Here is a 23,841-nt window from a genome sequence, read left to right as displayed (position 1 = left end):
CAAACCAAACACTCTGACCCTCATTTCCAACCAATTGTGTTCAATAAGAGCATGTGAATCCCTGCCAAGACACACAGTGTGACGTGACAGGCTGCCTCAACTACAACTCGCTGGGGACAAAACAGTGTGGAAACTGGACTAAAGTGAAGGAGAGCTGCTGCTGAGCTTCCATTTGATTTGATCTCCTGATGATAAGATTCAATCAAGGATAACAAAGATATATTTCTCTTAAAAAGGAAACGTGCAGGTAAGTCTTCATATATATATTTATAGCCGTGATTCAAGTTTTTGAGTTGAATTGTAATGTTATAGTTTCACTGATAATGTGCTGGTATTTACATGTTGATCCTTGCTTTGATGTGTCTGTGTAAGTGTGTGTGTGATAGAGAATGTTTAATGTTTGAGTGTGTTTTGATGCTTCTGTGTGTTCCTGCCCGGGGACTGTAGATGGAAATGAGCTAATAGCTAAATCTCTTCTCTTTTTGAGATTATTGTTTTTTTTTATGCATGGTGCTTGTTTAATAAAATTACAAAACAGTCCTTTGGATGAAACTATTTTTCAAAATTGAGTAACTTCGTAGATTTTAGGAAAGTGTGCACAGATGGGTTAGGTTTAAGCATTAAAGAACATGACATAGATTTGCAAGAGTCTCATTTTTATGTGGATTTCCAATGTCTTGTTTATTTTTTCCTTGACAGTGCATGACTGCTAAAATAAATAAAGTACTTTCAAGTGGGGTTACATTTTTCACTTCACTGTCATATCCTAATTATTCTGCTTTTTGACATCTGAAATGTGCTTTATTTTTGTTTCTTTTTCTAGATGAGTCAGCATGCCGACTGGATCAGTGAAATTGCAAAGCATTAAAAAACTGGGACAGGAGAACCACAGCTATGAGTTTTCAGAAGAAGGTAATGCATAATGACAGTGCTTGTTTTATTTGAATAAAAATGAAGTGATTACAGCTACAGAAGTACATTAATTCTATTTGTGTGTTGCAGAACGAGCTCGCTCCAATACGTAAGTATTTATTTATCTATACATTAGTGTTTTTGATCAGAGGTTGAGTTTTACGGGTAATCTTTAAGTGTGATGTATGATTTGACTTTCTAGTGGAGTCCCCCCCTTCACAAGAAATGTGGTAGCTAGAAGACATGATCTCTCTGGAGGTCAACGACCTTGTGTACTTGTGTCTGGAGGTGTATATATAGACAGGCCTTTACACACACGTGTTCACATGCTTTTGTTGATCTCAGGTGAGACAAACAAGACATGTTGTAATGTGTCTTCAGCAGCACTGCTGCATCAGAAGATAGGTTAATCACTTAATAATAAGGTACAACACGCAGTCTTAAGTAATGCATTCTTTGCATATAGTTCAACATTTATTTTCCTCATTGATTAAACAGGTGATTATTCTTTCGATTAATAATTTAGTGAAAAATTTACACCACAGTTGCTAAATAGGTGATACATATGTGCATGTGTTTTGGGCCACTGAACATAATGGATCATAAATGTAAGCAACACAGGGAAGTCAAACCCTAACACACACACACACACACACACACACACACACACACACACACACACACACACACACACTTGGGGCAGGATGAAGGGAAAGGTTACTTTGAGCAGGGGTCAGGAACAGGCAACAGGTCAGCAAACAAATTATAATAATAACTTTATTTGTATGGCACGTTAAATACAATGTTCAAAAAGTGCTTTTCGTACAATAAAACCCAAAGCAGCAACAATGAAAAATAGAAATAAAACAGACCCAAACAGATCAAGACTTTACATACAAGAGACCTCTCAGTGAAAGGGACTAATTCACGTAAACGGAGTAGGATTCAAAAGATGAAACTGATTTTGTAGCTTGTTCCACAGTACAGGCTCTCTAATAGCGGAAGCGCAATCACCTTTAGTCTTGAGCCTTTCCCGTAGAAAACAAGCACTACGGCCTTGCCTGAGGATCTGAGGATATGTTAAAAGGTCAGTGATACAGCTAGGAGCCTGGCCTTTCTCTGTTTTAACAACATCAGTGAAATCTTAAAATCAATTCTTCAACTAGTGAAAGCCAGCGCATATATACTAAGAGCGGGGTATTATAATCTTTATAGTGCAACAGGGCAAAGCTGGCGAGCAGGTCAGGAAACAGAATCAGGTACAGGTCAGGTCAGGGTTCGGGTTCAGATGGTTGGAAAGCAAAGAAAGGCATGAGCATCAAATGTGGAGGATATAGCATTTAGCGCTGGAGAGGGAGAGAGAAACAGAATGTCAGTGAATGGGTTTGAGTGGCGGTTTGGCCGGAGGGAGAGACAGAGTGTGACAGAATTAACTGGGAATCAACAATTGGTAATTGATCCATTAAGCATTTCCACATGCAGTAAATCCTCAGGCGTGTGTTTTGTGCCCTTATTGAACCATCACAGGCAAATACATGCTTTTTCATTCTGGTGAATTTTGACAGTTTGGGCTATTTTGCTTCCATAACACGTTTTCTTTCAGACTAGTGGAAAGAAAACATACAAAATACACATTTAGGAGTTTATTTGACTGACTTTGTCTATTTGTGTCTGTAGATTTCTCCTAAATTCACCAAAAGTTAGCATTAGATAACGCCTCATTTACATATTTAAACATGTACGTCAGAACAACATGATATGTTAAAAATTATTCTCTTAATAATCTACAAACCTGTAATGCAAAACGTATGAATTTTAAAATACATATCTGAAAGGCTGTTTTTTCAAATTGAGTTTTCTTCTCAGACTCTGAGCCAGAAATCTCCACTTCAGTAACACTTACATACACCAAACTTTACAGTTTCATTCCTCTCTGTATTCAGAAGCTTTCTACAGAAGGGTTTGTTTATATACATCATTCAGAGCCTCATTTATAGAACATGTCAGTAGAGATATCCAAAGATTATTCTGTGAAAACGTTTGACTCTAATATGTCAACAAGATGAAACAGAAATTCTGAACCAGACTTTATCCAATGTTCACATTTCTGTTCTGGAAATATCCACCTGTAGTGTTAAACAGATCTGTTCAGGAGCTCACAGTGTGTTGTGTCTTGTTCCACGCAGGAACATGACAACTTCCAAGGCTGATAAGTGAGTAAAAGATATCAATAGAGGGCCTGTATACCTTCACACATTCACCTCGTATAGTAAAACCTGACTGCTCTTCTATTCCAAACAGAGATCAGGAAAATGCAGAGCCACCTGGGATAAGGGTTGGCTTCTTTCAGCTGGTAAAATATTAATTATTCACTTTGTAACACTTCTTCATCTCCACTTGAGGTTTTCCACCTAATGCAAGTGTTGTGTTTACTGTCCAGTTCCAATTTGCCACCTGCAAAGAGATGCTGATGATGGTGGTGGGGAGTATTTGTGCGGTGGCTCACGGCTCAGCGCAGCCGCTCATGCTGCTGGTGTTCGGCCTGCTCACCGACACCTTCATCGAGTACGACATCGAGCTCAACGAGCTGAAAGATGACAGGAAGGAGTGCGTGAACAACACGATCCAGTGGAAGAACTACACTGCGGCGAGTGGCCTGATGCCAGACTGGAGCCTTATGAACAATGCAACATGGGAGATGTTCACACCGCTGAAGGCCATGCCGTGTGGGTAAGTAGGTGGTGACATGAAGTGCATGATATGGGCTTTTTGCAACATCCAATATAGTGTAAGATGGGATATTAAAAGTTTTTAACATACAGTTTTGTTGTCCTCATATAATTCATTCACTGTATTTGTGCTATCTTTCAGGATTCTCGACATTGAATCTGAAATGACCAAATTTGCCTTATATTATGTTGGAATTGCAGCGGCTGTGTTCGTGCTGGGATACTTTCAGGTTGGTCTTGAGTTTGTTTTCATACAAAGAGACTCAGCTAAAATAGATTCCACTTCAAACCAACCCAATCAGCCTGAAGCATTTACATCCTATCAATGAGATCTTGAAGGAAATTGTGTAACGTCTGAGATCCTCCTCCTGCTGCCTTGATACTCTGCCTACAAGCTTTGTTTCTTTTAATTAAAAAGATGTGTTTAACTGCATGGCATCAGATCTTCTGCAAATAATCAGCTCTTCTCTTCTCTCAGGCCTTTTCCCACAGACTGCAGTTATTAAACTTTTTCTAACAATCTAGACACCTCACTATGAACGATTCAACACAACATATTACTAGACAGACTGTAAAACGGGTTAGGACATCTGGCACATTCATAAACTGGTTAGAATCCTATTTGCAGGATATGGACTGCTTTGACTTTAAAACACTGCTATTGTTCTACAGAGCAGTAAAAGCTTTAGCAACTGTATCACTGTAAGTTATATGTAACAATGAATACATCTGATAGATCTCCCTGTGGGTGACGGCTGCTGCCAGGCAGATTCAGATCATCAGGAATATGTACTTCAGCAAAGTGATGAGGATGGAGATCGGCTGGTTCGACTGCACCTCTGTAGGGGAGCTCAACACTCGCATGTCAGAGTGAGTGGGACAATGGTGACATGATTTCTGTCTCATGGGGTATTTTGCGTATGGTGTGCATGTGTTACAGTGTTATATCTGTATTACAGTGACATCAACAAGATCAACGATGCCATTGCGGATCAAGTTGCCATTTTCCTGCAGCGCTTCACCACCTTTGTGTGCGGGTTCTGCGTTGGCTTTGTGAAAGGATGGAAGTTAACACTTGTCATTGTCGCAGCAAGCCCACTGATCGGTGTTGGAGCTGGTCTCATGGCTCTGGTGAGACGGGACTTGAATTGACTTCCCTTGATTTCTTTTCTCTTGAGTTGCCTCGTTGACTTTCTGATTTTCTCTTCCCCATCAACTATGCGTCCCTGTGTTTCCTCTAGTTTGTGGCTAAGCTAACAGGGATGGAGCTGCAGGCCTACGCCAAAGCTGGAGCTGTAGCAGACGAGGTCCTCTCCTCCATCAGGACTGTGGCTGCTTTTGGTGGGGAGAAAAAAGAGGTGCAAAGGTAAAATGTGCCCGATGAAAGTTGATTTACTTTTCCTATAAATATGTATATGCAGCTGAGATGAGCTCTCGTCCTCTGCAGGTACGACAGTAACTTGATCTCAGCGCAGACCTGGGGCATCAGGAAAGGTCTGATCATGGGCTTTTTCACTGGATATATATGGCTGATCATCTTTCTGTGCTATGGTCTGGCCTTTTGGTATGGCTCCAGCCTCGTGGTGGACACGGAGGAGTACACACCAGGAACATTATTGCAGGTATCACACCTGACATATTCACACAATATGGTTCATTACAACCACTACTGACAGATTGGGAAATGTGTCCTTTTGTTGAGATGGGGTAGAATCAGTTCTTGAGTTACTCCTAATCAATAGAGTATAATACTTTTACATGGACAAAACAAAAAAGTGCTGCTTTGATAAAAACAACAACATATGAAATGTCACCATTATCATGTAACCTAAAGAGTGCTGACCTCTTTATTCCAGGTGTTCTTTGGTGTTTTGATAGGAGCCCTAAATTTGGGGCAGGCCTCCCCAAGTCTGGAGGCTTTTGCTTCAGGCCGTGCAGCTGCTACCGTCATCTTTGAGACTATTGAGAGAGTGAGAATGCTTGATGTTATCATTTTGCAGGGTTTTATTCCTTGCAAGGTACTTTATTTTCACAGGAAACAATTGCTTCTTCTTGACAAGTCTCATTTTTTAAATGTTTCACTGCCAGGAGCCGGAGATTGATTGTCTATCTGAGGCTGGATACAAGCTTGACAGGGTCAAAGGAGATATTGAGTTTCACAATGTGACCTTTCACTACCCCTCCAGACCTGAAGTCAAGGTACTTGCATGCTTCTACACTCTTTATCATATACAACTGAGGGGTGAATTACATATCTGGACTTTTTCAGTCATGTTGTCATGTGATCTGTACTCAGATCCTGGACCAGCTCAGTGTTGCAGTGAAGTCAGGGGAGACCACAGCCTTTGTGGGTTCGAGTGGAGCTGGGAAGAGTACCGCTGTTCAGCTCATCCAGCGCTTCTATGACCCTAAAGAGGGAATGGTAGGTTTGACAGCTGTCCTCATGTGAGACTCACGTAACATACTGTGATTCTTTTATCAGAGGTGCTTCTTGTCAACTCCTGAGATTGAAGAATCCCTCGACACACTGTAGCTGCCGACTCCTTCCTTTTAAGCTTTATTCTAGTCGATTCAAAAATAACCATCCCCTGAGGGTTATAGAAGTACATGATAATCTGTTTCATTATTCAGCCAATGGGTCCTAACAGACCCATTTTTCACTTTTACTGGAATTAGAGATCTTTGCACACTTTACTCTCTTTAGCTTCTAGAGAATAAAATAGCCAAAGAAACCCACATTATAGCTGCAATTATTTGCAAAACCGGCTTTCTGTGCCCTCCACCTCAGGTGACCCTGGACGGGCATGACATCAAAGGGCTGAACATCCAATGGCTGCGCTCGCTGATTGGAATTGTGGAGCAGGAGCCTGTGCTGTTTGCAACAACCATTGCTGAGAATATACGCTATGGTCGACCCGACATCTCCATGGAAGAAATCATCAGTGCTGCAAACCAGGCCAACGCCTACAACTTCATCATGGACCTGCCACAGGTGAAGCGGCTCGGAGGATCTGGCAAATAGGTGTTCAGTTTCAGGTGCTCGTGTGCACAAATTCAAAGTTCCCCATTCCTTTTTAAATCTGACAGAAATTCGACACCTTGGTGGGGGAGGGCGGAGGTCAGATGAGCGGCGGGCAGAAGCAGCGTATTGCCATTGCTCGAGCACTGGTCAGGAAACCTCGTATCCTGCTGCTGGACATGGCAACCTCTGCCCTTGACAACGAGAGCGAGGCTATAGTTCAAGAAGCTTTGGATAAAGTAAGTCTGACTCGTGCTGAAATAGTTTATTTTATCTCATTTGTGGTTTCATTGTGTAGCCTGGTGGAAAGACAATACAAATCCCAGAGTGAAGGCAACATCTTATAGTCATTTCAGTTTCTTTTTTTCTTCTTTATTTTTGAGAAGACATTTTTCAACATTAGACAATAAGAGACATAACATGAAAACTATACTACTTAGAGTATCTTCCAAAAATATTCTAATGGTCCAATAACCCAACTTAAGAGTGCTCCACTGATTCAGCACTGCTGTAACATTGCCGGACTCACACTGGCCAGTTAAAAGTATTAATCATTGTAAGTAAGTGGTCAAATCTAAGTTCACACCTTGTGTAAAACTATCAAGAGAATTTGTCTTAGTTCCCAGCAGTAATGATGCGTTTGATTTTGCCACAGGTACGTTTGGGTCGCACCACCATCTCAATCGCTCACCGGCTGTCCACCATAAAGAACGCTGACGTGATTGTTGGCTTTGAGCACGGCCAAGCAGTGGAGTGGGGCAAACACAGCGAGCTGCTGGAGAGGAAGGGAGTCTACTTCACTCTCGTCACCCTGCAGAGCCAAGGAGACAAGGCTCTTAATGCGAAGGCTCGGCAAAGTAGGTCCAACTTGTGAGGTCTCAGAAAGATATTTATCCACATATACTGTAGATAAATGCATACAAAACTATGGATCTACTGATTGTGACCCCTTTGTTGGATCTCTTGCATTAGTGGCTGAAAAAGAAGAAGAGCCAGAGAAGCTAAATATATCCAGAGCAGGCAGCTACCGTGCCAGTTTGAGGTATTACACATTCCCAATCACCCCCCTGCCCTTCATCATTGGCTTATTTGCTTACTTGAGTACACTGCAATATCCATTTCCATGGTCCTGACTGTGCATCTAAATAGGATTATTACAGTAGTAATTTTTGGTTGAAATGGAGGTGTGTCACGGCAGAAACTGGCACCTTCATTTACTTAATTACCAGTTTACATTTACTGGCACTATCATCCAGAGCCTCTTACAAGTGGTGCAACAGCAGAGGAGGCTTACCACCATTACAATAATCAAGTAATGAGTGCAAGCAGAACAACAGCAGCAATATATTGCTATGTCCTTTGAATATTCATGTGCATAGAAGTGATGGATATAAATAGACTTGGTAAGTGTTTGGTTTTTGCAGAGCCTCTATCCGCCAGCGTTCCCGATCACAGCTGTCCAATCTGATGCCAGCTTCCTCTGTTTCCATTGTTGGAGAGCTTGGCCCCGGAGCCTACACTGTGTCACAGGAAGACAAATCCAAGGTGTGTTTGTATGTGCGCGTGGGAGTGTTTGCATCCAATTTTACATGTGGGTGGTTGAAGGAGGTCAAAAATAATTACATACCATTTGAGTGAACAACCAATTGTTTGAAATGTTCCTGGTATTGGTTTTTGCTATCTCAATCCTCACAGTTAATATCTTTGACTTCCTGCTGATGTGTATTTGTCTGTGTGAATGCTCAGAATGCCATCCCAGAGGAGGAAGAGGAGGAACAGGTGGAGCCTGCCCCAGTCGCCAGGATCCTGAAGTACAACATACCCGAGTGGCCCTATATGCTTTTTGGATCCATTGGTGCTGCCATAAATGGAGGGGTGAACCCCATCTACTCTCTACTGTTTAGTCAAATCCTGGCGGTGAGGTTCAAGTTGTAATCAGAATTCTTGAAATACACAAATCAAGCAACGATGTGTAGAATATGAAAAGACAGGAAGTAGCACACGAAGTTCATCCATGCAACAGAATTGGAAAAACGTTCATGTTAGTTTCTCCAGCAGATGGGGTTAAATAAAAGTGGATGGTGCAACACAGCTAATAAGCTACAATAGATTCCTCCATGTTGGACGCTCTGGCTCACCATTCCCTTAAAGGTCAACGCTGTCAAAAGGGTTTGCTAATGGTCAATGGTGAGAATTAGTGAGGTTCACCAAAGATTTGTGTGGATTCATTTAAACGTGCGTTGTCAGTGATTCCATTAAACTTTCCTGCTATCCGAGTAAAACATATAAAGATTATACAGAATATTCACATTATATGCTTTAAACCATCATTGTGATTTTATATAGTCTAAGAAGCTTGGTGTCCTGTGCCATGAGTACAGTCCTATGAAAGTGCATGTTGGCCCATATTAACATGTTTTTGTACATATGTCTCTGTATGTGTGTGTATTTAGACATTCTCTGTGACCGATCCTGAGGCTCAAAGGAATGAGATCAATGGTATCTGCGTGTTCTTTGTCATGGTCGGCGTGGTCTCTTTCTTCACCCAGATGCTGCAGGTAGAGTTGCAGTCTGCTTCAGAAACACTGATTGCTTTAGTGCTCCTACTGCCTGCACCCCCTGCTCGTGTTCAAGATTGGGGAAAAGTCACAAAAGATCTCTTTTATTGTAAAAGTCACAAAAGATCTCTTTTATTGTGTCAAATGAATACCTTCTTTTGATGAAAAAGATTTTCCTACCACCTGAAGAAGAAGAAGCGCTGCGTTACGCTTTATCCATGAGTTCTGACACCCCTGGGGTAGAGGGGTGACAGATTAGTATTACATTTTAGTCGTTAGTATTAAAAAATACTTCCTGTGTTTGTGTCTCCAGGGTTATGCATTCTCCAAATCTGGTGAGCTGCTGACCCGCAGGTTACGGCGGCTCGGCTTCCACGCTATGCTTGGCCAAGAGGTCGGTTGGTTTGATGATCACAGGAACAGCCCCGGAGCTCTGACCACACGTCTGGCGACGGATGCCTCACAAGTTCAAGGAGTGAGTTACAGCTACAGTTACTATAAAAAGATAGTGATATGGAAAAGTAATTCACTCCCATATTCAGCGAATAGGATTAGAAAATGGGATGTAACCAATTAAGTTTGCTTGGTATCCTTAAATTCTGTTCGGCATTCAGCACATTGCAGTAACATGATCCTTATTTTCCACTTTTCTTCTAAGGCCACAGGCACTCAGATCGGCATGATCGTCAACTCTCTGACCAATATCGGCGTGGCCATCCTCATGTCCTTCTACTTCAGCTGGAAGCTCACGCTGCTCATCCTGTGCTTCCTGCCCTTCATCGCCCTGTCAGGTGGCTTCCAGGCTAAGATGCTAACAGGGTTTGCGAAGCAGGACAAGCAGGCGATGGAGACTGCCGGACAGGTCAGACAGACTGTACTGCTTCACCAAAATGTATCTTTACCCCGCCTTTGGTGACTTTATCAGCATCCAGTATTCAGATATTGAGTGACACGTCAAAAGGCATCATCTCAATAATCCTGCTAAACTTTCAGGTGGAGTGACATCACCTGACTTATCTACTGACAGCAGATAAGAGACACCTTAACAACAGTGTCTATTTTAGGCTCTAGGTTTCAGTGAGGAAAAGCTCTACATCCCCACACCACTCAGCTCTTGGTACAAAAGCATTTTATGAGGTGCTCCTGTAATTTGGCAGGTTAGGCATGGAGGGAGCTAGCACTGCCAGGCTCAATATCTACTGGGGCCACCCAGGCTTAAAACGCTGTCATGGTACACACAACACACAGTGGATAAAACCTCAGGAAAATACAGTGAGAGCCAGAGAATTCACAATTAAAAACGAAAATTATATTCACTGTGAACTTCCCTTACACTATCTCAATGATTCCAATGCAATAAACCATACCCATACTAATAAAGTGGATTAGATGAAAGTTTAATGATCCCGAGGGGGGAAATTGGCTTACTGCAGCAGCATAAAATAGGATATAGATAAGAACAGAGTAAATGCTTTATACATATCGTATTCTCCTCGTCACAATTAAAACGCATACAAATTAGGAACTACTTCCATTCAGCGATCTGCCTTTTCTGCCCTGTTTTTAGCTTCTCATTTAATCTGATACTGGAATTTCAACCAGAGTCACTTATTTGCAGATTTCAGGCGAGGCACTGAACAACATCCGCACCATCGCAGGCCTGGGCAAAGAGAGGACCTTTGTGGAAATGTACGAGGCCCAGCTACACACTCCATACCAAGCAGCGCTGAAGAAGGCGAAAGTGTACGGAGCCTGCTATGGTTTCGCTCAGTGCGTCGTTTTCTTGACCAACTCCGCCTCTTACAGGTTTGGAGGTTACTTGGTGAAACAGGAGGGGCTGCATTTCAGCTTGGTGTTCAGGTGAGAGGAAAAGTCTATGGTGCCATTATGTGTGCTTCACTATCCTTACTGCTGTTTACGTACACAAACAAGTCCAGGTCTTATTTCGTATTTTTAAACATGGCGGACCCTGCCACTAGAAATGAAAACTCCTGTAAAGAGTTAATTACAGAATCAAAATCAGTTTACAGCTATTGCTAAAAAATACAAAACATAAATAGTATCAAAAACTGGGTTTGATTTCACTAACATATGAGGAACCAGAATGGGAACTCATTTGTCATTATTCTGACATGAATACAGCTCAAATGCAATTTCGCAATGTGAAACATTATTTGTGTATCTGCCCAGTGTTTTGGATCCACTCCATTGTATAGCTTCTTCCTTGGCCCATGCTACACCCTTTCACCAAGTTCATGAAAATAGGGCCAGTAGTTTATCCGTAATCCTGCTGACAGGACAGGAATGAAAACATCCATTGTTGCGGGAGACGGAGAAAGGACCCAATCATGTGGTAAGCCAGTGGATGTATAAAGATATTGATGGATAAGTTACATCATGTTGGTTTCTTTGTCAGAGTCATCTCGGCCATCGTCACCAGTGGCACAGCCCTCGGCAAAGCCTCCTCTTACACACCAGACTACGCCAAGGCCAAGATTTCAGCAGCACGCTTCTTCCAGCTGCTCGACCGTGTGCCTCAGATCAGCGTCTACAGCGATAAGGGAGATAAATGGGTATGAGGGCATATGTTATGCGCCATTCTGACACATTGCATGCGGAGTATATATGAAAATGAGCTTTGCCTGCTCTTTCTATGATGAAAAGTCTAATTTATTATTCCTTTATTGCTTTGCATATTAATTTTACATCAGTCATGAAAGACATGTTTAGCTGAAGGGAGGAGAAGGATGGATTGTAAATCTTTTTAACATATTGTACATCTAAAAGATTAAAGAATTTCCTAAAAGATCCTTTACAAAGATGTGAAAAATAAAAAGAACCGAACAGGAGGTGGCACCCTAACACACAAAGAAACTTACACTAACCTGTGTTCCTTCTTGTTCTGTTCTCTCTCTCTCTCTCTCCCTCCGCTGTGTTTTCAGGATAACTTCCAAGGGAACATTGAGTTCATCGACTGTAAGTTCACTTACCCCACCAGGCCAGACATGCAGGTCCTGAACGGGCTGAATGTGTCAGTGAAGCCCGGCCAGACGCTGGCTTTTGTGGGCAGCAGCGGCTGCGGGAAGAGCACCAGCGTGCAGCTGCTGGAGAGGTTTTATGATCCTGACCACGGCAGAGTGGTGAGGACACAGCGAAATACTGCACATGTACATTCAATGCATTACGAATAGTTTCTTAGTATATTCTGTAAATGTTGAGGCTCCTTCACAATATTTAGAGGGAAATGTTGTACTTTTAACATTTATTCAACAGCATATTATTACTAGTTACTTTTCAAAGATAACAACCCAATAGTAATTAAAATGAGCGTCCAGATACAACAGTAGAATACTACTTACACTTTACATTAGTAAGAAATAATCCAATCCAATAATAGTCCATTTAGGCTACACAAGAAAACCTACACAATATCAGCAACAATAGCAATAATGACTTAATAGTATAAAATATTGGACTTGAGTACATTTCTAAACTTAAGGGGCACGCCACAGATTTTACACAAGGTTCAGTTTACGTCTCGAATGAATGCTAACATTGCTACTTATCTGCTGGATGTGTAAATAGGAAACTGTTTGCTAGCACATTAGCCATATTAGCTTGTCAGTGTTGCGTTTTCTCTCGTTTCCAAGATGTGGACACGTCCTATACAGTGAAATGGTTATATGTATATATGCTTTACAGAAATGTTGCACAGGAAGAACCTGGTGAATACATTTCATATCAAGTAGTACAAATGTGTGGTCTGACATATTGTCAGCAGATGCTGACCTTTATCAAAATGTCCTTGTGAGATTCATAAGTCATATGTATAGTCTGCTTTCGACTTACTCATGAGGCTCAGTTGTACTTTGAGTGGCATTGTGCAGTAAAATCTGACGTCTTTCAAAGTCAAAGAGTGATTGCTGGACATTCAGTGAAGTGAAGTATTTCTGACTCATATCACTTCAATTCATTCACAGTCAGACATTTTTGCTGACTGTGCTAAATTTAAATATAAATTTTAAAAAAGGGCACTCAACCCTGGATGGAGATTTGCCTTTGTGCCAGTACAGGATCCCTGCCAACATTTAAATGGCTTAATTGAGTTGGAAGTGGTTTGGAAACGTGTAGGCCTGATTCTCTGTTTAAGGTTTAAAAAATGACAACATCACCTCTGCATAGTTCGGCGAGAAATCACAGTAGAGATGGTGTTATGATGGCTCATTAAGTAGATTGTATTTCCAGTCTTATATTGCTTTCTTCTAATGGTAAAATCAATTACTTCCTGCAGCTGATTGATGGCCATGACTCGACTTGTGTCAGCGTGCCCTTCCTGCGTTCCAAGATTGGCATCGTGTCCCAGGAGCCCATCTTGTTTGACTGCAGCATCGAAGAGAACATCAAGTACGGTGACAACTCGCGGGAAATCAGCCTGAATGAGGTCATCTCTGCCTCTAAGAAAGCCCAGCTTCACGACTTTGTCGTGGCGCTTCCAGAGGTACTGTGGGCTTTTTGTTTGGGATGTTTGTGGTGAGGACTTAAAAGCAGAGCAGGGGAGGTTAAAATGAGGTTTAGTTTGGTCTGTGTTCAGAAAACATCTTGGCAACAGTCAGACAGACAAAAGTAAAAGGGAAGCAGGCAGAGATCACGAACAGATGATGTGGCACATGGCAGTGTGAGGGAGGCTGGTACACACACACACACACACACACACACACACACGTTAATGAGAGACAGGTGTGCAGTCTGTGCTACTACATGTTCCAGCTAATAGTTTCCTCTTAAGAATTTTTTACAAAGCGGATAAGAAAAACTTTACTTCTGTCGAGTGCATTCTTACTAACTCTACTGCAATCAGAGCAATTGACCAGAAGCTTGTTCTCATTGTATTTTCCCCAAATGCTAATTCAACAAGGCTCATTCTTAGCACAGCTGACTGATTAGCAAGTCTTAGGCTACACTCACACTGCAGGCAAAAGTGTCCCCCGCACATCTATCACATGGAATCAGATTTTGACTACTTTCATATGTGTTCCTAAATCAGATACAGGTGGGATTTTTTTGCAATGTGACCTAAGTGAACAGTCACTCTAGATAAACATTCATCACAATTCTGCGCTGGCGAGTAATGTGGAGAGGCGCTGAAGTGAAATCTCACGGTCATTTTTTTTACATAAACACAGCATGAACAATTATTGTTGATACCGATCCGTTAGATTTGTCTGCAAGGGTCTGACACGTATCGTATTTTTAGGAGTGTCTTTACTTGGCCTGTTAGGAGCTACTTTTGGCCTTAGGACGTTTCTTTGCATACAGTTCCAGGAAAGTCTGAGTGTAAGTTATGTTAAGATCCATTAATGAAGGGCCTGGGGAAGTGAGAGAGTTCTGAATGAGGTCATTCCTCATATTCACACAATTACTACATATGGCTCAGTTGAGCTCAGACACTTTGGTTTCATTTAATTCCCACATAAAGAATAAAAAATAGGACATCCACAGATCATCAGATTCCAGGTAAAAGTCATTATTGTCTTGTCGATTCGTTTATGACCTTGCATAGAAAAAGTATTAGAGAAGGAAAAATAAAATGTGAATGTCCAAATGGGGATATGACTCCATAATATTCCATTCTGCCTCAGAAATACGGGACCAACGTCGGTGCCCAGGGTTCTCAGTTGTCTCGCGGTCAGAAGCAGCGCATCGCCATCGCCAGGGCGATCATACGTGACCCCAAGATCCTGCTCCTGGACGAGGCCACCTCTGCTCTGGACACGGAGAGCGAGAAGGTACGCATCATTAAACTCTGAACAGCAGCATCATTGTGCGTTGAATCCACACACATATCACAGTGCAGTGCAGCTGCTTGATATTCTTTGGGCACAGAGAGCAAGGAGGGCAGGCAGTTAATTATTATTATCATTAACATCATTATCATTCATCCTCCCTATTATTATCACCAGCAGCTCACAGATCATAGCAGCCCTCCAGTAGAGGCTCTTTAAGATGTCTGTGGGGCTATACCGTTGCTTTTCCAGCTCAAATGGTTGAACCACGCTCGGGAGCAAAAAGGCCTCTGCAGCGCACCGATACACTGGAACATTCTAATGATAGTAATCAACGCATGATTGTGAAATTGCTATAATTGTGAGGTTCTGCTGTGTGGGGAAACTAATGATGGCTCCTGCCTGTGTGGAAGTCTGAACACTGCTTCATGTTTCTGCTGCTGTGACAGACCGTGCAAGAGGCTTTGGACAAAGCCAGAGAGGGCCGGACCTGCATCGTTATCGCCCATCGCCTGTCCACCATTCAGAACTCTGACATTATCGCCGTCATGTCCAGGGGCTATGTGATCGAGAAAGGATCGCACGACCAGCTCATGGCCTTGAAGGGAGCCTACTACAAGCTGGTTACCACGGGAGCACCAATCAGCTAACTGCTTAGGGAAACAGTAGCAATTAGAAAAGCAGCCAAGAGAAACGAATGTAAGGACCAGAGTTATTGCCTGACTGGAAGTATGCCAAAGTATGTAAAGAAAGGAGAAATATTTATTTTTGAGTCCTGTTATGAAGACAGGAGTTTTGTGAATCACATACTCTATTTTGGGGTATTTTAAGGCAATTACTCATCGTCTCTCTATTGTTGGCAATCGTTTCTAAACATGCACCTAATGCAGCCATATTCAGAACTCGCCAGTCTACTGCACCAAACCAGTCCTGTGGTTAGTGGCAATGTGCCTATAAGCTGGTTTTATGACCATACTGGATTCAGCCTAAATATTATTTATATTATTCATGTCCAAACACAACACATTTATACCTCCACAGATGGTTATCATTTACTGTACTGCGAGGGATTGTCATAGAGACATGAGATTGGTATCCATTTTCCCATCTAACTGTCAGCAAGAAAGTAAATATATGCATTTCCCCAAATGTCAAATTATTCGTTTTAATATTTTATTCAACAGAAACAATTACACATGTCATGTCTTATGTACAGTAGACTATGTGCTTCTAGATAATTAAATGTATTGTGCCATCAGATTTATTCCTTTTACCAGCTCAATATGTGTTTATTTTCACTGTCATCTGATAGTTACTTTAATGCTGTATGGGTGCTCCTATTTCTTATGCTTTATGTGGAATTAGATCAACCATCAGAGTCTCTAGGCTCGACTGAGCCATGTATAGTATTTGTGTGAAAATGAGGAATGGCCTCATTAACCAAGCATGTGTCAGTTAGCTCTAGTTTAAAGTCTTAAGAAGCACCCGGGCACTGCTGGCGTCTACTGGCTAGTCCAACAAGATCTGTGTATTTCTTTGTTTTATTAAATATTTTTGAAACATTTAATTGTTCTGGAGTTATTCAATCCATAATAATATATATTATAATAAAAGTTAGATATAATGTTTACACCTTACCGGTCTGTAGTCAAATATCATTATTATAATATCATATCACTTCCTTTACTATACATATTATTCTGATAATCTTTTTGCTGTTTTAGTGCAATTTTAAACACCACACAGGTGCAAGCTAATTAACCCTCTGCTCAGGTCGGAGGTGGGTGGAGCTATGCTGGTGATTACATGAGGAATCTATGAACCAATTTCCCGCCTTAACAAGTGCAATAGGAGAGTCGCAAACACTCAACCAGTCTGCCCACGACCACAGTCCTGAGAAGACTAATCAGCTAAATAAGTGAAATCATGTGTGTGGCTGTAGGGCTAACTAGTGGTGCGTTCAAGGACACAAATCTGAATAGCAGATGGTCCTTGAAATCTATGGAGATCTGAAGCCAACAAAAAGCAGTAAACTGTTATAGGACAAGTAAAAATATATCTGAATAAAGTTATTAATACTAATAGTTAAGGTATTCAAATAGAACGCGAAAAGAAAAGTAAAGCTTTATTCTTAATGTCTCTTAACCTCCAATCGGTGAGTAAAAAATTAGAAATGCTTTTTAATTTTTCCCATCAGCTCCACACATTAACATAAATGTACACCTCAATTATTTTACTATACATTTAAATACATTATTCATAAAGGCTATGGCTTAGTTTCAGACTACACACTATGTCTAACTCTATCTGGGTAACTACGTTGTTAGCATTAGCTTGCTGGCTAAAATGTGACTGTAAAGAGTAAAGAGTCTATACAATGACTATACAATGAGCAGTATACGGATGATTAACATTCAGTTTTATGGCTCATAGTAGTCGGAGATAGACAGCTAGCTTAAAAGGCTGCAGCTCACTGTTTTCAGGTGAGCTACATGAAAGGTTTGAAACTGGAGTTTATTTTTATAAACTGGAGGTTAAGGAAAATCATACATTTCTTTTATATTCATATACATCCATCTTTATTGTTTAACAGTATTATGTTCATGATTGATTTATTGAGATATGACCTTTACCGCCATTTAGTATTGGGGCTCAGAGGATGCTCCACTAAATGAGAGAAAAATGTCTCCCGCTTTCAACAGCATTACCACATGATGATAGCATTGACGAAAAATCAAGGGCAAGCAAACGGTCACTGTGATGGATTACATATCTCAAGCGAGTTTCAGTCTTAGCACCCAGCAGAAATGAATACAAATCACATGCCGCCTGGAAGGAACCGTAGGAAAAACATGGTGTGCTTTGGAAAACCCTGTAAAGTATATGCAATTTGTATTTATTGTATTTAATAGGCTAAAGAATCACTGGTATGACCATTTAGTTGTAAACACGGAATATATTTTTCTAGCTGTCTGTCAGTTGCTCAAATGACAACATGATATGCGTGTAATAAAACAGAAAAGCACTGTCAGTATTACTCAGTACCAGCATAGCAAAGCACAACCCCATTAAAACCTGCTCGTCTGAAAAGCCTTCCACTGAGAGACATGTTGGGATAATGCATGGCAGGGCTTCCTGCTCGTTGAAGATAATACTGGATGGCAGCATTTCAGGGCTTAGCAGTTTCTAGCTGAGAGCTGCTGTAGGCCCCTCCCTAGACTTTTTCACTTACATAAACCAAACCATGAATAAGCAGTTTGATAACATAACACAGCTACTTAAGAATTCCGTGACTGAATGAATTCTTGACTCTGACAGGAATATTTAATCCGATGCAGCCGCTTGATTCTCTATTCCATGTTAACAGGTGTTGATGCTGCCGCTTGTGACAGCCGTACCGTCGGAGTGCAGATGTCAGAGACACTCCATCAGTTAGTGGTAATATGTGATCACACCACACTGACCTCTGGGAAATTGAGTCTTTAATCATGACATCTCCAGACCCAGACTACCGGTAAATTAGCATTCCTTAGATGCGATGTAATCTCGTAGCATCCCATGCCAATTCATTCAGCGAGAGGACACTGTTTGACTTTGTGCCATGTAGTGTCAATGCAATTCTGATTGATGAAAAGAGGCGCCGGAGGCTGAGGGATGTGCTTCTGTTGGGTGAGAGTGTTAAGCAAGCTCCTCTGTGTGTTTTGCACGAGCTCTGTCCACATAAACAAGACCGACATGGGCAAACACAGAGAATATTATATTGCTTCTCGTCTGACATTCCAAATGTTACTCGGTGTTAATTGTAAATAAGATTTTCTTCAGAGTCGCATGGTAATTTCTCATTTAAAAACTAACCCTAACCCTTCAAAAAATGATATCGATGGTCAGATGTCATGAAGTAAACTCGGCACTATTTGTTGCAGGTACATTCACGTGGATTATTATGCATGCCTCTCATAATTACTTCTCCCCTTAATTTCCCATAAGGATAATTTGTTTTGCTTGTCTTTCTGCCCTGGCCTCACCTGCTGCGTGCCAGTTAAAGCATTAAAAGCGCTGACAGTCAAGAAGCCATTACATCTCACTGAGAGGAAGACCAGCAAATGGGTTAGCTTGCAGTAAATAAGATGGAGGAGACCCTTGTTTTTCATCGTGTCAATAGCTGGCCTTAGGGCTGTAGTGTATTGAGTGAGAATTTAAATGTGGTAGAGAAGAGAATACATTTAAAATGAGACTTCAGGCTAGAGAGAGCATGAAGAGGAAGTTCCATGCTTGATCCAAGGTAGCAGCTGGAGGTTATATTCCTGCTGTTTGAGTCTTCACTTAGCAGACCTCTTGAAGTGTCCTCTTAACTCCGAATATCATTCAGTTTGAAAATTCATGCTTGACCTTTTTAAGGACACAAAACGACCAGTGAGGTGATGGCAACTACTGGCAGAAACGTAGCTGCATGCGCAAATAGAATTAGTTTGTTCCCAGATTTGTTTTCTAGATATTAGGTTATGTAATTTATTTCTGGATTTAAGTTGGATTATTCCAGCTTTAACACAAGAAGCTGTGGCAGGGTAAATATTAAAAGCTTTAATGTTTCCTCTCTCTGGCTCAAACATGGTCCCATGAAACTGAAATAACAGCCTTCATAAAATAAATCCATACTTGAAGATGTATCATTAACCCAAGGGGAAGTGAAAAGGATCTACAATATAACAAGAGCCTAATTTCATTATTACTGATGATGGTCATTACTATTAAAGCTTTTCATTATCATAACCATTATTACAGCACCAAAAACATAGCGAGTGTGACCACAGGGACGGCAAGGGGCTGAATTAGAAGAGGATCCTGTAATACGTTTGTTATTCATTAATAAAGTTTGAAGGATTCAGCATTAAAAGTACAAAATACCAGAGACTGGACATAGAATATAGATGCTTTTGATCAACAAAGAATAGATGTGTGTGCAGCATGGCCGTAAAAACCAAATGGCAAACTTCCGGTTAGAACTTTGAAGCCCATGCATGAGTGCCAAAAACGACAGTTCCTCTGAGGCTTCTTGAGGCCGGCTCCACAAGGGACCAATCTCCATAGACCCCGTTTTAAAATTGCCAACTTTACAGCCTGGTACAAAAAATGGATTTGCTCTCTATAGCTAATTTCCCCCTTCATGATAACTGCACGGGGAGCATGGCCGCTTTGAGTCACGTGTGGGTGCCGTCTCAGGGCGCTAACCGCTTGCTGTCTGCGTCATTCGGGCCCGCCTCAATTTCACCCACGATGTCCCTTTTTAGAGATTATGTATTTTACAAAAATACATCATCCCTGTAGCAATCTGCACTCAGTATTATTTATTAGCTGCAGGTAAACTAATTGCCTGACATCAAGGAATTGATCATAGAGCCTGACAAACCATTAACACACAGTAACAGTATGAGCTGTCTTCAGGGTTCCCACAACTTCTTAAACATCAAATTAAAAGGACCCAACACAGCAATTTTGAGACACTGGTCAAGGTCATGGTATGAACTTTTATTGATTTTCTGCAGGCTCTGCATCAGAAATATGGATGACTTAACAAGCCTGTCTATGCTAATTATGTCTTTGGTAAGTCACGAGACCTGGAAACTTTCAAGGCTTTTTCTCCCCTCAAATTGACAAACTTTCGAGGAGTTCAAGGAAACGGGCATTTGTGCAAAACTACCCACCACCTTATTAAAATCCAGAGCTCTGATCAAATCACTAGATGTTGGCTAATTGTGCATTCTGAGCTAACTCTGAGCTAATTTTTTCTTTCGATATTAACTCATCTTTTAAACTTACGTCCAGAAACACGCCTACAAATTAATTCTTACGTTGCTCCATGCCTTCTGGATGTGAAATAACACACCAATCAGGGTTGTGTGTCTATCAGTTAGTTTGAAGTCCTGGACTGGGTTGACCCAACTGGTCTTTGGTAAGATTAGCCTGACTGCTAATTAAGTCTTTGTTAAAACCAGCCTGTAGGATAGACTTCATGTTGGTTGCGCCAAGCAAACGTAAGCATAGTCTTAACTACGCCTGGTCTTAGCTATGTGCGTCTCTATGCCTATTCAAATCAAATCAAATTTATTTATATAGCCCAATATCACAAATTATACATTTGTCTCAGTGTGCTTTACAGACTGTACAGGTTACGACACCCTCTGTCCTTAGACCCTCACATCGCACAAGGAAAAACTTCTTAAAAGAAACCCCATAATTAAAGGGTGAAAAATGGAAGAAACCTCAGGGAGAGCAACTGAGGAGGGATCCCTCTCCCAGGACGAACAGATGTGCAATAGATGTCGTGTGTACAGAATAAACAACATAGTACAAATACAACATTTGACAGAAATTATGTTGTGTTGAAAAAGAGAAAGTATGGATGAATCCAGGAAAATGTCAAAAAGGCTTCTCGGTGTCCAGCAGCACCAGGGCAGCAGGCGCAGCCACAATTCCTGTCCCTGACGTAAAGTTTATCAGTGGCAACCTGCCACATGAGAGACACAGAAACTCCAGGGATGATACCCCGGATGATGAGTTAGTAACATACATTTACATAAATGCATACAGATAGAGAGGGAGAAGAAGAGAGGGAGGGGAAGAGAGAGGAAGAGAAGGAGGAGAGCAGGGAGGTGTCCCCCGGCAGTCTAAGCCTATAGCAGCATAACTAGGCAAACCTGAGCCAGCCCTAACTATAAGCTTTATCAAAAAGGAAAGTCTTTAGCCTACTCTTAAATGTGGAGAGGGTGTCTGCCTCCCATTTAGATCATCTTAAAACGAAGATGATCTAAATGTCATCATTCAAAAGATTTGGCAGAGGACCAGAGGAAACTACGGAGTCCGACATTGTTTTGTTTTTTTACGAAGCATGGACAAAGTCCAGAAAAATGCTAACGTACTGTAAATTAGTGCTGTTTGATCGCCAAAATAGTCTCACTTCCACTGAAACCTTTTTGAAAAGTAAACTAACCGCACTGGAGTGGCCTCCAAGCTGGGAAGTTTATTAACCCATGCTATTGCCAAGCAGCGTGCGTGGTCAGGATACAGTGATAAAAATATCCCGCTGTTTTGCTAATTTGAAGCTAACATTTATAATATGGAGGATTAAAGAAAAGAAAAGGCACTTTAACAGGCATTGACATAAGAAAGTTAATATAAGAAAATAAAGAGCTTTACAGGGAGCTCAAGAATATAATAACTGCAAAGCAGTCCATAAAATGACATAAGAAGAAGCAGTCGACCTGCAGAGAAATAACTGAGGCCATAAATCATTGTTCAGACATGGGCAGCCTTCGTTATGAAAATGATGTGAAGAAAATGTTGAAAGACCTCCTGAGCAAGGAAGAGAAAAAAAGCCCATCAAACCGGAAGGTCCTTTGCGAAAACGTCAGTATACAGTAACTTAATTTTAATAGTTTTTAGAGACACTTTCTTGCTTTTACTAGTTGGGTCGGTCTGGAAATGACCCGTATCGACCAACCACTGGAAGAGAGTGATGTCTCTCCAGAGAGAGTTGTGGTTCACATTTATTTAGTTAGTTTTATAAAAAGGTAAATTAATCTGCCAATGCTGATTTAAGATGTTTTCTAACAGTAAGAGATATCTGTGTAAAGATTAGTCTATAGTGCATAGTCAGGCAATTCCAAAGTGGTGGGTTTATTTATTTATTTCTGTAGTTTATCTTTCTGTATCTTTGCCTCTTTCATATTTAGGATTAACATAAGGCGATGATTTAAAAGAAAACAAGTGAATGTGTCAAAGCGTCAGCATGGAGGCATGAAGTCAGATGTGATAAGAAACCTTCTGTCAGTGAATGTGAGCGGCTGTGTGCCCGATAGCGAGAACAAGTGCCAACATATCAATGTCACAGGAGTGTTCCCACCTGCTTCAAAACAGTCACAATTGTCCCTGTACCCGAAACATCTGGGTGTTCGATTCTAAACGATATCACCCTGTGGCACTCACCCCCATTCTGATAAAGTGCTTTGAGAAACTAGTTTTCCAACGCATCAAACATAACATCCGAGCCAGCCTGGACCCTCACCGTTTGTATACAGAGCCAACGGATCCACAGAGGATGCCGTCTCCACTGCCCTCCACTCAGCCTTCACAAGCCTTGAAAATAACAAGTGCCCAGCACCCTCCTGTTCATGCTGTACACACACCCAATCCCCAACATGGAGAGAACTTGTGAAGTTTGCTGATGACACTACCATCATCGGGCGAATAACAAACAGCTGAACGTCAGCAAAAACAAGGAGCTTTTTAAAATGTCTTTAAATAACCTCAGTTATGTCTCCAGCATTCATATCTCATACTAACTGTATTGAAATACAATAAACTAGTTTCTCATAGAATCATTTTTCTGTTCCTTCCTTGAATGTGACTTCATTAATTATGCAATACAAGTTCTGATTCACTGAGGTCTCCAAAGGCTAGCTACCGAGCCCCTCTGGGGTCACATGGAATAACGATGTGTGAAACCGTACGAAAAGATTTGTATCAGTTGTATATTTATGTCAGTAATTTGAATATGACCTTACCATACTTTTTGGGATAATATCTGCTGTTGTATCACTATAATATTTCTAAAGGGAACTCATAATGAGCTTCTGGTACTGAATATAGTACATTACATTTGACCTTACTGTGGGGACTGCCCACTGTTTTACAAAGGCCCATTATTCCTTAACCTAATAGCCCACAAAATGTCCCCTTTGACCAAAAGTCCATTTGTCCGAATTGCCTGTTATCGCAAAAATAAATGCCCATTGTTCTCAAGGCCCATTGATCCGGAAATACACACTTTACCAGCAACAAAC

General features: G+C 41.2%; 1 protein-coding gene across 1 annotated transcript; it reads left to right on the top strand.

Moving 5' to 3' along the window:
* Window positions 1-206: 206 nt before the first annotated feature.
* abcb11b (ATP-binding cassette, sub-family B (MDR/TAP), member 11b) lies at window positions 207-16,263 on the top strand. The gene is made up of 29 exons (XM_029450628.1): window positions 207-247; window positions 824-912; window positions 1,003-1,021; window positions 3,099-3,125; window positions 3,214-3,265; window positions 3,353-3,642; window positions 3,784-3,871; window positions 4,378-4,511; window positions 4,601-4,772; window positions 4,883-5,007; window positions 5,089-5,263; window positions 5,498-5,611; window positions 5,730-5,840; window positions 5,938-6,063; window positions 6,430-6,633; window positions 6,729-6,899; window positions 7,316-7,517; window positions 7,633-7,702; window positions 8,085-8,205; window positions 8,407-8,577; window positions 9,114-9,218; window positions 9,532-9,693; window positions 9,877-10,080; window positions 10,837-11,078; window positions 11,635-11,791; window positions 12,161-12,358; window positions 13,510-13,716; window positions 14,858-15,004; window positions 15,451-16,263. Exons 2-29 carry the CDS (start codon window positions 834-836, stop codon window positions 15,649-15,651), a joined length of 4,074 nt encoding a protein of 1,357 aa, XP_029306488.1. The 5' UTR covers window positions 207-247; window positions 824-833; the 3' UTR covers window positions 15,652-16,263.
* The last annotated feature ends 7,578 nt before the right edge of the window (window positions 16,264-23,841 follow it).

Source organism: Cottoperca gobio, chromosome 2 (assembly GCF_900634415.1).
Source record: "Cottoperca gobio chromosome 2, fCotGob3.1, whole genome shotgun sequence".
Taxonomy (NCBI): Eukaryota; Metazoa; Chordata; class Actinopteri; order Perciformes; family Bovichtidae; genus Cottoperca; species Cottoperca gobio.
The sequence above is the reverse complement of the archived record's forward strand: the minus strand, read 5'-3'. Positions and strand labels throughout refer to the sequence as shown.

Coding starts and splice junctions, on each gene's coding strand:
- abcb11b (XM_029450628.1), top strand. CDS start 834: ATGCCGACTGGATCAGTGAAATTGCAAAGCATTAAAAAACTGGGACAG. Junction 5,264..5,497: donor CACCAGGAACATTATTGCAG/GTATCACACCTG, acceptor TCTTTATTCCAG/GTGTTCTTTGGTGTTTTGAT. Junction 7,703..8,084: donor AGCTACCGTGCCAGTTTGAG/GTATTACACATT, acceptor TGGTTTTTGCAG/AGCCTCTATCCGCCAGCGTT.